The sequence below is a fragment of the Babylonia areolata genome, chromosome 29 (genome assembly GCF_041734735.1).
Source record: "Babylonia areolata isolate BAREFJ2019XMU chromosome 29, ASM4173473v1, whole genome shotgun sequence".
Taxonomy (NCBI): Eukaryota; Metazoa; Mollusca; class Gastropoda; order Neogastropoda; family Buccinidae; genus Babylonia; species Babylonia areolata.
This window is the reverse complement of record NC_134904.1, coordinates 25,178,346-25,193,406: the sequence shown is the minus strand read 5'-3', so window position 1 is coordinate 25,193,406 and position 15,061 is coordinate 25,178,346. Positions and strand designations below refer to the sequence as shown.

General features: G+C 41.5%; 1 protein-coding gene across 5 annotated transcripts in view; it reads right to left on the bottom strand.

The window, feature by feature from the left end:
* LOC143274744 (meiotic nuclear division protein 1 homolog) overlaps positions 1-15,061 on the bottom strand; it is an 83,390-nt gene that overhangs the window by 58,216 nt on the left and 10,113 nt on the right. For 3 of the 5 annotated variants that reach the window (XR_013053303.1, XM_076578655.1, XM_076578654.1), the window contains exons 2-3: positions 5,297-5,362; positions 4,620-4,793 (exon numbers count right to left, since the gene is read on the bottom strand). Coding sequence is in view for 4 of the 5 variants with exons in the window: in XM_076578655.1 (XP_076434770.1) it covers positions 4,620-4,793; positions 5,297-5,362 (240 nt within the window). In the remaining variant the exon portion in view is untranslated. Of the gene's footprint in view, positions 1-4,619; positions 4,794-5,296; positions 5,363-11,789; positions 11,889-15,061 lie in introns of those variants that run through there. The other 2 variants (XM_076578656.1, XM_076578657.1) reach the window with 2 other exon arrangements.

The following is a 15,061-nucleotide window of genomic DNA, read 5'->3' as shown; positions in this document are numbered from 1 at the left end:
ATGCAAGAGGGACCCACGAGTGCTGTGAGGGGACAAACACCCACTCATCTCCCTGTAGGACCAAGGGCTGGGTAGGTGGGAACTGCAGCCTCCCCCAGGCTGAGCGGGGCCCCTCGGCAGCCGTCGGTCCTGACGAGGAGGCCGTTGTGACCGTGGAGGTAACCTGTGGGTTGACAGAGGCCCAATTTGTGGACTGTGGCAATATTGGTGGAGGAGCTCGACCTGACCGACAAGAAGTCGATCCCACTTGTCGGGGCTGTGTGTGTCACCCTGTGAGATGTGCTGGGTTGGGTCCGGTGGGGAGCAGACAAGGGGTTGGCCCCTGGTCCTCCCGGCAACCCAGCGTGCACCATAGGTGCACCCCAGTACGGGTAGAATGGGGCCAAGTTGGAGGGAGGTCAGGTCCAACTTGGTTGTCAGTCCCGCCCGAAGACGAGCAGGCTGACTGCCCGGAACCGCTTGACACGTGCCGGCCTCCCCCAGCAGGGAGGCCTCTCCCAGCCTCCCCTTGGGAGTTCATGCCTAGCCGCGAGTCCCCACCGCCAAGACAGGACTTGCCACTCCCCCCTCTCCCTGCCTCGCGCTGGGACAGCTCGGGAGGCGACGCTCGTACCCCTTTCCCCCCGGTCCCCTTCATGACCGTTTTACTGGTACGAGAGTCGCCTCCACGATCAGCGTCTAAAGATGCCTCGCTGCGGTCCATATCGGGAGGAATCACGAGCTCCGGGCCTGGGAGAGTCTCTTGCCAAGTCTCAATCCCAGCCTCATGATTCCTGCCTTCGTGGGATGGCATACAAGGCATGGTACCCGCACTTAGGCACCCAGCGAAAGTCTGATCCCCAACAGAGAAAGGAAAAACAGAACGAATCGAGGGGGCCGAGTCGAATCGAGTACACAGAATGTAAGAATACAATAAACACAAGCCGCATTCAGCAAAATAAGGCCAAATTAATACACTTAATAGCCAAAAAAAAGCGTCAGATGAGACAGAGCGTAAACCTGACAAGATGGCGTGGAGAGCCTTGGCCAAAGGAATGATTCAGCGCTTATAGCTTTTAGAGGCGTTTGATTGGCTAAAAGGAGACCGTGCAAGACGGCTCGTCTTTTCACTGTTAGCCGTGCAAAATTTGGCCAAGCAGAGCAAACCAATAGGCCTAGTTTGCATCAGTTTGACATGGCACAGTATATGACACCAAAACTGTTACTTCATTGAGGTCATGGATGATGTCATCAAATGTAGGAATTACATGTCTTTCACACTTGAAGGCCTTGTTGGCTTCACACATGTCAGCACATATATACATGTAGATACCGTGATTCTTTTTTGAAAACTGTGACAATGGAGCTGATCCAAGGAGCTGTAATGGAAACTTTCACTGTCACACCATGGCTTTCAAGGCTTTTGAGTTCTTTTCCTACATATTTTCTGATGTGGAAGGGTGTATGATGATCTCAAATGACTGGTTAAACAGTTTAATCAACATGGAGTTTTTTTACATCCTTGATTCTGCCCATTCAAGGAGTGAATAATTCTGGAAATTCTTCTGGTATGCTTGATGTAGTCACATCTGAAGCTAAAGCAAAGTGAATATGCCCTACCTGCTGCACCATCTCTCCACTGAGTAGATTGTTTGTTGCTACTTTGCTGCCGTGACGAATGACGAAGAACATAGTGTGACTAAGAGTGATTCTTGTAGCCAGTGTCAGCCTTAAAGTGACCAGCAACAGCCAGTGGTGTCTTGAATCCATAACCATAGATCTTGAGTGATTGACGTTTAAGTGTGGGTCTTGGTGTGAACTTTTCATACACAGAATTGTCTACAATACTGTATGACACACCTGTATTGATAATGAATGGCAAAGAAGTATCATTGACGCACATGTTGACCTTGTGAGTCTTTGAAGAAATGTGTCTGTTCACCGTAAAGACACATTCATCTTCACTTGATGATAAGGTAAGTCATGACTTTCTTTTGATACACAGTGGACAGTACAGTTGCACACCTTTGCAAAATGACTGAAATTCCCACATGCTCTGCACTGCTTTCCTTTTGCTGGACACTCATGCTGTGCTGGTGTGGTAGATTTCCTTCACAATAGTGACATTTTTTGTTGCAACCACCACAAAAAGTATGTTGACCACATCTGCTGGAGTTGCCTCTTGAAGTGTGTGTGCTGCAGTGATTTCTGATTGAGAATTCTGAGAGTGTGCAAAACCAAACTGCTGTGACTTGTGATTTGCATCGCGCAACAATGACCCTCTGAAGTATGAAGAACCATGCTGGATCTACCATGAGACACTGATTAAGCAGAGTTATCTTCTGAGATATTGAGAGCTTTCACTGATTTTTCCATTTCTGAAACTCTCATCTCCAATAGTTCAAGACCATGAGCTTCTGCTAGCGTTTGTGTCAGTCTCAAATTATCACGAAGAGCACATCTTCTGAGTCTCTGTGACTGACATCCATGAATAATTTGAGTGAACGATCTCTCAGCATGAAATTTACATGTACTAGCAAGGCTTCTCAGACAAGTGTAATATGAATCGATAGTCTCTTCTTAATTCTGATGAACTTGGCGAAATTCATAAATTTCATATGATATGTTCTTCTTGTATGCAAAGTGTGTAGTGAATGAATCTTTGACGACAGTATACATATCACACATATTGTCTGCACCTATAAAATTCTTCTGCTCATCTGTAAATGTGTCACAGATCTCATAGGCTTCTTCACCTAAGTAATGTAATAATAGTGCTATGTAATGTAATAGTCGTGCTCTTTTCTTTTTATTTGCATTAATATTCATCACACATGTGTGATTTTCAAAACAATTTATCCATTTTACCCACCTTTTTCCAGTAATTTATTCATCTAAATGAACCTCAAACTTGAGGAGCAGAGGCAATGGCATGACGTTGGCAATATTTCGATCTAGAACTGCTAGTTTCTTCAAATCTGACACAGGAATCATCAGCTGCATTAATAAGACATACCTCGTTGCCACTCAAAGTTCCATCCTGGACAGACCAGGATTTTTTTACTCCCCCTTCCACAAGACCATAAGAGTTGGTCTGGGTGCTAGACTGTATGATGAGAAGATAAACCGAAACCCCTTAAGCAGCATGTACTTAACACAAGTAAAAGAAATCACAGCAACAATTGAGTTGTTCCTGGCAAAATTCTGTCAACAAATCCACTTTAACAGTGAAAGACAGACAATGCACAAAGTGGGTGGTGCTGGATTATGGCAACATGCTCTCCCTGGGCACAGCAGCCCAAATTCAACACAGACAATACTGTTGACACTTCAGCATATTACAATGCAATAAAATACCAGTCTGTTAAATACCTGACTGTTATGCAAGGCATGTTGTGGAGAGAAAACCAGATCACTGATTACATCATTATTATGTTGCTTACAGGCCAGCCAACCGCACAGGGCCATATCGGGACTGCCCACACAAATGTCTAACCGCATTGAACACAAAACTTACATATAGAAAAATCATAAAGATAAACTAACTTATACAGTTCATGACACATTATCTTACCCACCTAGCTCCTCAGGGCAAATAAGATTAGGCCATGCAAGGTATGTCAGCCTTCCACCTAATGTTAATAAAAGGAAATAATAATACTTCAGGACCAAACAAAAAATATATATAAAGGCCATAGGCAAATAACACTGTAGAATGGACAGCTAGTGCCCATCCCAGTGTTTACAAACTCACTACCTAATCACCAGAACAAAACGGCACATCATAGACTGCAGAAAAAAAGTGTCAAGGCTTGCTTGAAAAAAGAAAGGGAAATGGACTGGGAAGGCATAAAAAAGAGACAACAGAAAAAGAAGGAAAAGGCAACAACATAAATAAAGCATGCAATGGAAAAGAGGAAATTTCTAGCACAAAATTTCCAGGTGGGGATGCTATTTATACTGACAGGCCCCCGGCATTCCAAAAGGGGTGCTGATTAAATACCTCACTCACTTGAGTAAAGGGTAATGTTGTAATGAAAATACCAAACTCTTCTAAGTAAGGGATATAATGTAAAAAGTATCAAAGACTCTCATATGTAATTCATGGGATGATTTGAATGCATGAAGAGAAAATGATAAAACAATGTAGATTAATGATATGATGATAAAAAGGTCATAGGACACTCCTTTTTCAAATGATTCTGTTTCAATATACATTCAAATGATTTAGTGGCGCAGTAGTAACACCATGGCCCCACAAATATTTGGGATTCTTCTCACCTCCTACATGGGCACACAACTTCAGTGCCATCATGCAGGCTGATGGGAAGAGCTGATCAGCATTAGTTTGAGTTGTGTGCCCTGGTAGAGGCAAAAATGGTTGTATTTGTTTGGTGTTTGAAAAACAGAGAGAAAAAAGAAAGAAGAGTTTTGTTGTTTTTTTTGTTGTTGTTTTTTTTTTTTTTTTTTGTGTGTGTGTGTGTGTGTGTGTGTGTGTAAAAAGAGAGGCAGAGACAAAGACAGAATCACAGAGAGAAATAATTACGTAACTTTTAAGCATGTGCTATATGGTACATATGGTGTAAATAATCATTTTGCATTCACACAGACTTGCATGGCACATCTTATGCGCAACTTACATTTTGGCTGGCTTTGCTTGGAAAAGCCCAGAAATAAATGGATGTGCCAATTTTGTCTGTGTCAACCAAAGTATCACCCACCAAGCTCTGAACTACTTCTTTCACAGACTGTGATGTGATGCCTTTTTCTTTCGGTGCCATCCTCTCTAGATCTTTGAGCTGGAAGAAATCTTTCTGCAAACAGATACAGTTATGCTGAATAATATAAATAATAATAATAATGCTGTACAGTATCAAAACAGTTTTCATTTTTATACACAACATATAAGTGCTGGTCAGTTTGTAAGTCTGTACGCTTGTTTACAAAACATTCTGAGAACTACACAAATACTGGATGTGGCTGCAACTACATTAGACCCATCCACTGTGTGTATCAAAATCTAAAATTCTTCTATTCATCAGGGCAGATTTTTTCAAAAACTATTTACTTAGCCTGTGGAAAAAATCTGTTGCTAACTCTGATTCTTAATACTGTATGCATGCATATACCCACATGCTTACACTCCATCTGCAATGTTACTCACATGCCGTCCATTTTTTTGGTTTTGTTTTTTTTGTTGTTGGTTTTTTTTTTTTTTAGATGAGGCTTTCATTTTAACTTATAAACAGTAATCTAAAATATAATCAGCAGAGATTAAAAAAAGAATTATAATATCACGCAGAAAACAAAAACTTACCTTCTCATACAAAAGATCAATCATTCTTGTTCTCTTCTCTTCAAAACTGAGTCCTTTTTTCTTTGACTGGAAACAGAAATAAAACACAAACATTTATGTACATGCAGCACACTGAACAAACACAAATAATCAAACACACACACGATTAAACACACACATACTGTATATATATATATATATATATATATATGATGTGTGTGTGTGTGTGTGTGTGTGTAAATGAGATTGAGAGATGGATACAATCCTTGAATGGATCCTGGATAAGTCTAAAGTGTCATGTCATATTGTAGTTTGATTTGAGGGGTTGTTGATGGTATGTAGGTGGGTCACACTGATAAAGATAGTGTGGTGTGGTTAAGGGTAGAATAATGAAATAATGATGAAGAAACTGGGACGTACAATATAAAGGCATATATATATGTATAACTTCATAAATTTTGAAGGTGGCTGATTCAGATATTTCAAAAACTATATAACTGTAGAATCCACTTTTATTTTCATTCATATTGAGAGCAGAGCAAAGGAGCTTTGTCAGAATGTTTTTCCCAGCTGCCATGTAGCAGTCACAGATTGATAAATGAGAGACATGCTGGAAAGTCCAAACTGGATGGCATCAAATCAGAAATCCAACATCTCTGGCAATGTTTTTGCCTTGCTCAGAACTGTGTACACTAAAGGATCAAACACAAAGAACCGTGTCACTCTCAAAGGACACTGACAACTTCTTCCTCTTGGTAGTCCATCGGTTTTGATGATGACAGCTTGCACAACTCATCTCTTGTGGACTCGCAGGTGGCTGTGAGTCCAATTCTCCAATGGCATGGTCGTTCACAGTGGGGGCAGGGGAACTGTCCTGGTTCAGCTGGCACAGTTGCTGCTATCTCCATCCTCTCACGGGCCTCCGTGATGCTTGCATGGCGTCCCTCTTCAAAGCCGACATGTGCCTGCCTGGAGATAGCATGCCAGCAATGCCTGTCCTGTGCACAGTGCTGGAGCAGCTTTGGGGCAATCCCAGCAAGGGCTGCGTTGGCCTTCACAGTCTTTGAACTGCTTGCATGGCCAGCCTTGGTTCCACTTGCCTGAGCAAAGCTCACCATACAGCAGCTGCTTAGGCATCTTGGAGTCTTCCATTCAGATGACATGCTCTGTCCATCAAATCTGAGTTTTCAAGATTATGGTTTCGATGCTGGCTGTCTCATCTTTGTCAAGGACCTCTAAGTTTGCAATATTTGGTCCTGCCTGTGAATGCCGAGTATTGATCTCTGGCTGCACATGTGGAACTGTTCCAGCTGTCAGGTGCTTTCTGTGGTACTTGAATTCTTCCACTGTTTTCAGCTCTGTCCCTTCCATGGTGATAGAGAGGGACAAGCAGTGGAAGCTGGGACAGGTTGTATTAATACCTCTGTTTGGCCCAGGCTGATGGTGAGACCAAAGAGATTCAGCAAACATGTTGATAATGAGTTGGAGGTTGGACTCCTTGTGTGCCATGTGGGCACTGCCATCAGCAAAGAGTGCTTCCAAGATGATCCTCTCCATTGTCTTGGTCTTGGCGCTCAAGCGGCAAAGATTAAAAAAAAAAAAAAATTCCATCCAACCTGTACCTCAAGTACACCATGAGTTCAAGGTCCCTGACAGCATGACTGAGCACATAGGTGAAGAAGAGGTTGAAGAGAACGGGAGCCAGAACACATCCTTGTCTGACACCATTTGCGATGTTGAACGGTACTGACACTTCTCAACCAGAGAGTATCAATCGAGTCATGTCATCATGAAACAGGCGAATCAGGTTCACGAACCTGTCTGGACATCCAAACTTTGACAAGATTGTCCCTACTGACAGTATCGAACACATTGGTCAAGTCTATGAAGACAGCGTAGAGGTCAGTGTTCTGTTCCTTACATTTCACTTGGAAGTGATGGACTGTAAATATCATGTTGATGGTGCTGCGACCTGGACGGAATCCACACTGTGCCTCTGGCAAGTTTTCTTCCAATAATTTGGTAATGAGGCAGTTGAGGATGACCCAAGCCAAGATCTTCCCAGCAATTGACAGGAGGGAGATACCCAGGTAGTTGCCACTGTCAGCTTTGCTGCCCTTATTCTTGAACAGTGAGACGACTGTGGCATCCCTGAAGTCCATGGGCATGTCTTCTTCCTCCCAGATGCTGGTGAGGAGGGTGTGGAAGACTTTGAGGGTCACCAGACCAGCAGACTTGAAGATCTCTGCGGGAATTCCATCCATCCCAGGGACTTTACCCGAGCGAGGCAATAATGATTGACTGACTTGTGAATGTGTCAGTGGATGCAGCACTGACATGCTGTGTTTGATTCATGTGTGTGTCACTGTTAGTATATGTATTTTGAGATAATATGATAATTCCCTGTATGTGCTTTGAAATGTGCACATGTTGTGAAATGATGTGTGATTATCATTTTGACAGTGGGTTTATTTCCAATGTGCATGGCATATGTAAATCTATCCCAGTACCGGATGAGTGTTGTGTGTGGGGGTTAATTTTTATGTGCAGGTTAATACTGTGCACATTGTGGTAGCTGATGAGCTGAGAACAGTACTGTCAGCTTCAGCTGTTCCATAGTTGATTGAACACTGTAATTTGTGGATTGCACAGACTGGCCAGCTGTTTGGCTGAGTGTCTAGCTGAGTGTTTAATTGTTTAAGGCCTTGAATGGGAAGAGTAGGAGTGAGGCCAGTGCAATTCAGCAAAGGCTTCACTCCTTCAAGTTCCTGTTGTCCACTGATTCTCTTCATCTTCTCTCCACCCATCTACTTCTCTCTACTTCTCTATCTCTCGGTCACCGGGACCTGCTCCTTTGACTACAAATGCACTCATCAACATCTGCTCTCCCATCCAATTCCACCTCTACTACCACCAAGACCAGTCAACAGGCTGTGAGAGCTTGCCAGCCTCTACCATACCTTTGGCCACTGGGACAACTGGGCTGCTTGGTTTAGAGGACCTGTGTGTGCCTACACACTTTAATAACAATGTGTCTGTGGCTGTAGTGAAGAAACAGTAGACAATCATCCATTCTGTTTATTTATCTATTTTCATGTTCTTTTTTCTCTGTGTGTGTGGTTTGGGTCTGAGTATGTGATATTTCTCCTTTTTTTTTCGATTTGTCTGTGTGTGTTGTTTCTTTTTTTCCTTCTTCTTCTTCTTTTTGTCCATGTGTGTTGTGTATAGTTTGATTGTGGGGAGTATTAAAATTATATAACAATTTCCTTTCATTACATATCATTTGGGAGTCAGCATGTTTAGAGTGTAGACCAATTTTGTCCTTGGGTGTCATGGGTTTGACATCTTGTGACAAACAAAACCATCCAAACATCATCCACAAAAAGGGAGTACTTAAGTTATGAGATGCAGCAATCACTGTTAGTGAAATAAGAGTGAGAATTGAGATATAGAGACTTTGATGCTTTACTGCTGTCATTATCTTAACAGTCCAAGTGACAAGGTGGGGGTTGGGGGAGAGGCTGAGGTACAGTTCCTTAAGTCCAATCATTTGACTCCACAGTTTGAAAAATACAAGGAAAACAAAATGAATAATATCATACTGCAAGTATATTGGCATGCAACAGAAATACACATCATACAAACACATAACCAATCAAATTTTGACCATCCAATTGCTAACTGCACAAATTATTTACTGTTTAATAAGTTTTTGAAGCTATAGTTATCTTTTCCCCCATATTTACTGCCTCAGACTCAGAGTCATATTTTACAAGTGAGGGAATTATATTTTCTGCCCTTAGTAAGCTGAACAGATATTTTCTCCAGGCTATATATTTAAGAGAGTACAGATTTTTCACACTTCTTCATGTCCTTTGAAATGAAACAGGAAATGTTTTTCATCTTGGAGTAATAAGAGTTTACATCAAGATCATGCCTTTTTTCATTAACCCTCAAAAAGGCAACTGTAACTCTTTGATAATAGTCTAATCACACACAAAAATACACAACACATACCATAAATCACAAACAGTTTTCTAAGCGAAAAAGTATCCTTGCATCCTTCTTCGATCTTACTAAAGCTTATGACCGAGTATGGCATAGCAGACTGTTATTTAAACTGAAACAAATTGGTCTGTCGGGTCATGTTTATGACTATGTTAAATCCTTTTTAAGTGGGAGATATGTAGTGGCAAAAGTGGGAGTAACTTTATCAACCTCTAGGCCTATAAACATGGGAATCCTGCAGGGTTCCATTATTTCTCCATTGTTGTTCAACATTATGCTTTATGATTTACATACATGTTTTTCATCATCTACCAAGCTGGCTCAATATGCTGATGATACTGCTATATGGATTCAGACATCCTTGAGGAAAAGGACAAGCCTGCATTACATCAATTATGTACAGAAACATTTTCAGGGTGAACTCGATAAACTGAGTAGCTATATGCAATCTAATGGTTTTGAGTTTTCTGTAGAAAAAACACATTTGATCCTCTTTAATAATGGTTATAATCCCAGCAAACTACCACGTGTTTTTTTTAGGAGGACGTGAAATATTTTTCAAGTCGGAAATCAAATTTCTTGGGATCCTATTTACTTCAAAACTAAACTGGAAGAAACACATTGATTCAATGGTGACTAAAGCAGTTAAAAGTTTAAATTTCTTAAAAATTGTGAGTCACTCTCCTTGGGGACAAGACTCCAAAATTCTTTTACATTTAGCGACATCTCTCGTAAGATCAAGATTGACCTACGGTCAAGAAATTTTCTTTTCTGCTCCGCCGACATTTCTAAAGAAGCTGCAAATAATTGACAGTAAAGCTGTGAAACTGGCTTTAGGGGTACCTGTGCATACTAAGACCTCAGAAGCCTATAAGCTTGCGGGTATTCTACCACTAGATGAAATCAGAAAATTAAGTTCTGCTAAATATATTGTGAGATGTACAGCAGTGGATGATTTTGAGGAATTAAATATTAGGTCTGATATTGATTTTCAAAAAATGCACAAAATAATTCAAATCTACAAACCATTCGCACATATGTGTCAGATATTTTAAATTCTTCAGACATTGATTTGCATGATATGGCACCTCGTGTTCTGGTGCCACCTGTTCCTCCCTGGGAGTTAACAAAAGCAAACGTCAACATATGTGCTTCTGACACAACAAAAGGAGAATCTCCACATATGATAGTAGCATCTGTCAGAATTGAATTAGAAGAAAATTTTGATTATCATTTAAAAGTTTACACTGATGGCTCGGTCCTGGATGATAGCAGTGCAGGATCTGCTTTTGTCATTCCTGACCTAAAAACAGAAAAATCATATTATTTAGGTAAGGGACATTCAATTTTTACAGCTGAATTGGTGGCCATCCTTATGGCTTCAAACATCTTGTTGATATACCAATCATAGTAAGTAATATCCTATTTTGTGTTGATTCTCAATCTGTCTTAAAAGGTTTGCTCCTTTTTGAGTATATCAAAGAGAAGATTTATTTTTTGAAATTAGGTATTTATTGCACTCCCTATTTGTGAAGGGTACAAATGTTGATTTTTGTTGGATACCATGCCACACTGGATTCCGTTATAACGACCAAGCAGATAGGGCAGCAAAAAGGGGAGCAAAAAATCATATAGATAGTATAAAAGTATATTGCCCATTGTCATACAAGGAAATAAGCAATATACTATTAAGAGACTTTTATAGGTGCTTGAATTCAAGTCTAAAACCTCGTCATTTGACTCTCTCAGACTCTGGTCCGATTCGCAGACCAATTCTGAGCTTAGCTCTCAGACTATTATCAAATTCATTACGGACCAAGTATTGTTCTAATGTCAAGTGTATATGCTTTAATAACCTGACAATTGAGCATATAATTTTTTCACTGTAGCTTGATGAAGCCTTTTGTACACGAAAATGTGTCTTCACAAGTGACTGAGAACGTTGATGTTTTTGACTTTTTGCATTCATTATCAGTTGTTTCGCTTGTCAGTTTAACGACTTCTCTTTTACGAAGTCCTTTAAGTAATTTCCTGTAACTGTATTTAGAGGGGTTTTTTTGTTTGTTTGTTTTGTTTTTCTTTCAAATTTCACCCACATTTTTACCCTCATTTGCCCAGTTTCCCCCAACCCTCCATTCTAACCGATAATACTCAGATGTATTCATAAATACTTTTACAAAATGTCTTCAATCACCGATATGTGTGACGGGACATTAAACAAAAATTCCTTCCTTCATGGACACATGAATAACTGACATTTGCACCACTACATAGCCAAAGGAGAATGACAGAAGGGTGAGAGTGAGAGAGCGCGAAACAGAGTGAGAGAGTACAAGACATAAAAATGTATGCATATCAATGTAATTATCAAGCAATACTGGGGGACACGCACGCAATGAGAGAGAAACAAGGGGGAAGAAGTATATTTAAAAGGACGTCAGTCATTTTAACCCGATTAGGCCGCTAATGTTACTACTACTGATGTACCAGTGGATCTTGAATTTACCATTACGAACGAAGGTCGTTCCTTATTCACCCTGAAAAAAGTACTTGTACTCAGATTCAACTGAAGGCGCCAATCTGGACCAAAGTTGACAACAAAGAAATCTAACGCTTTGAAAACTTGACCTTTTGAGAATCTGTGTGTGTGTGTGTCCTCTGTGTGTGTGTGTGTGTGTGTGTAGAAACTGCATCATATCAATCCAGTAAATCACTTGAGTCAATACTCATTGATTTTGCTACACAATGCTTTGGTTGAGACACTTTTACACTTTCCTCAGTCCACAGCAGTTTCAACACGACGTGGGCTGCCAAAATCCATAGCAGACGACGCCTCATAGAACTAAAATAAATGATTCACACTTCGTGTCGATAACATTATCTTTTCCGAGCCTTGAGTTCTTCAGCACTACATAATGATCACTTTAACATAAGCGCTACATATCAATTTCGCTATACGATTCAATAGCACTTCTTTTCTTTTTCTTCTTTTTTTTTCAAACTTCCAGACATTATTATCACTTCGTTTCTGTACGCGCGTGCCAGTGCGTGTTTGTCTAAATTTGATTGTTATCTTCTTCTCCTTCTCCTTTTTTTTAACATTCCTTCTCACTTCTTCTTCTTCTTCTTCTAAATGCATATGCATACAATGTTATTTTGTGGAGAATTGTGTATTTTCTATGCCATCAATTTGTTTGTTGTGTCAGGTCAGGGACATCGCCCTTGCAACTGGTACCAAGTAACCCAGTTCTACCTGCTGCATGTGAAGTCTCCCAACGACGGACCCGGCGTAAGATGAAACCTTTCCCAACGGCTGTGAAGGCAGAAGAGGATGACCAAAAGGCGGAGGGGGGGTGGGGGGGGGCTTATCCTTGGCTGGAAGTCCTCCTAGGAGACGGAACTCTGAAGAAAAAACCTGCACCTGCAGTGTCGAGGCCGTTCTACACGTGGCACTGAGTATCTGCACGTGTGGGACTCTGAGCGTCGGTGGTCAGGCAACCAGGCTAATATCGGAACGGCGAGCTAGCCCTTCAACACCTAGCTTTCCCAAGCCCTGCGGCGATGGAGAAGTGGTAACGGGGGCAGGCAGAGGATGCTGCTGGCAGCTCCTAGTCACGACTCTGCACGTAGGCGGCTGTGGGGTGATGGTCGTCCGCGCGGCCGTAGCCTGGGGCTGATTTGGCGCCCGTATCCTCCCACAGCGTCAGAGCAGCCCTTTTTAGGGACAGCACTGCTCTCCCCACACTGACGGGGAAGGGGAGATAAAAGGATCCCTAAACAAAGCCTGTCTCACCTTGTACCTAGTAGGAAACCGCACCTACTTGGGCATCCAATACTAGCGGTCGAAAACACTACAGAAGAAAAGAACCAGCCAGGAGTCATGCCCTTGTAACAGGATGAAATTGTTCTCTTTGCCCCGCAGAGAGAGAGACAGAGACAGAGAGAGAGTGTGTGTGTGCACGTTCATGTCCCCTGTTAGCTTTAGTGTGATTACTTCACTGTGACGTGCAAAATAATATTCATGTAGGGTGGATGTGCTGCATCTTCATATGTTTTTACGGACGAAGTGAGTTCTCCTACCTTTCCTTGTAGAAGAACCAGTAATTTCATCAGTTCTGTTAGCTTGAAAAGGGAAAAGGCAACAGCATTGTGTGTGGGCCTCTGTCAACCTGATAGGGTGAGTGCAAATATATCATATTTTACAGTAAGCATTTCCAGCATTGAGAAATTGATACCAAAATGTAAATGCTATTTGTATTTCCTTATTAATATTATTTACGAGTTTAGATGTTATGCATTTCAACGGATTTGCAATTATTTCGAATAACCGAGTTAATCTTTACTCGAAATGTAACCTCAACTTACGTTTAGAAGTTTCTAGAATTTATATAAATATCTTTGAGAAATTAGACCATTTCGAATTGGCAGTCCAGATGGTCAGTTGAAAGCAATTGCTCATTTCAATTAATGGGATATTTTAGTCATTTCACACATTTATTTGTAACAATTGTAGATTCATGTGTAATATTTGTAAAGTGATGTTTGGAGTGAGTGAGTGAATAAACTTATAGAGAGACATGACTGTACGCTTGCTTACGAGGACTTTGTTGTTTTGTCCACAGGGTATTCATTTACTTATTTATTTCCCTCCTGGTACGAGTACTGTCCCTTGCCCTTTAACCCCCCGCTCTCCTGTTCCCTTTACCCATGTCCTGATACGTTGCCCGTCCTCAATAAAGCCTTCAAGAGAACTGGTGAGAACCCTGCCCAACCGGCTACAAAATGGCGCCCAACATTAATCACCACTCGGAACGTCACCCCAGTGTTGCCAGTGTTCACTGACTGGTTCTCACTGCCCACAGAGCTTCACCCATCTCAAGAGAGAAGGGTTTCCTTTCAGTCATACCTTCGGACATTTAAAACGAATTATCCATTGGAAGTTGTTTTCTTAAAATGGCTGAGAGCAAGTATTCGGATGTTTCTGCCATGGCTGACACTTCAACTACTGTTGTCAATGTGACTACTGGTAAACCATGACTCGTGAAGTTCACTGGGGAGGACATAGAAAGCTATCCTGTATGGAGACATCAACTTTCAAGCCTGATAGCAACTCAGTATCCAAAGAAAGAAGTCTCAAATGCCATGAGATCGTCAATCCATGGTCAAGCAGGAAGAGTGCTCATACAAATGGGAACGGATGCTTCTGTATCTGACATAATAAAGATGGACAGTATCTACGGAACTGTAGACACAGAGTCGGACCTCCTGGCCACATTTTATGGTGCCAGACAAGGCCTGGGGGAGTTTGTAGCTGACTGGAGTTGCAGACTGGAGTTGCAAACTGGAAGAGATCCTGGATCAAGTAAAGAAGCAAGGCCCCCTCCCCTCTTCTCCCAATGAGATGCTGTGCATAGGACTGTGGTGTGAGCTGAAGGACATCTCCATGTGTATCTACGACCGAATAAAAGACTTTGAAGAACTGAGAACTGCTCTTCGTCGACTTGAAAAACAACATCCTCAGTTCAATGTCCCTAAAAAGCCAGTGGCATCAAAAATGAACCAATCATTGGAAGAAACGTCGTCAGCCATCAAGAAATTAACTTCACAAATCCAATAACTTACAAAAGAGATGGCAAACTTAAAGAAACAGGTCACTTCAAACGCCCAAAGTCAGCAAAGGGAAAACCAACCAATCACTGCTCAAACAGAATCACAGCGTCATTGTACACCAGAAAAAAGGGGCATTACAGAGACAGATCTTCAGTGTCAAGCAAGCGC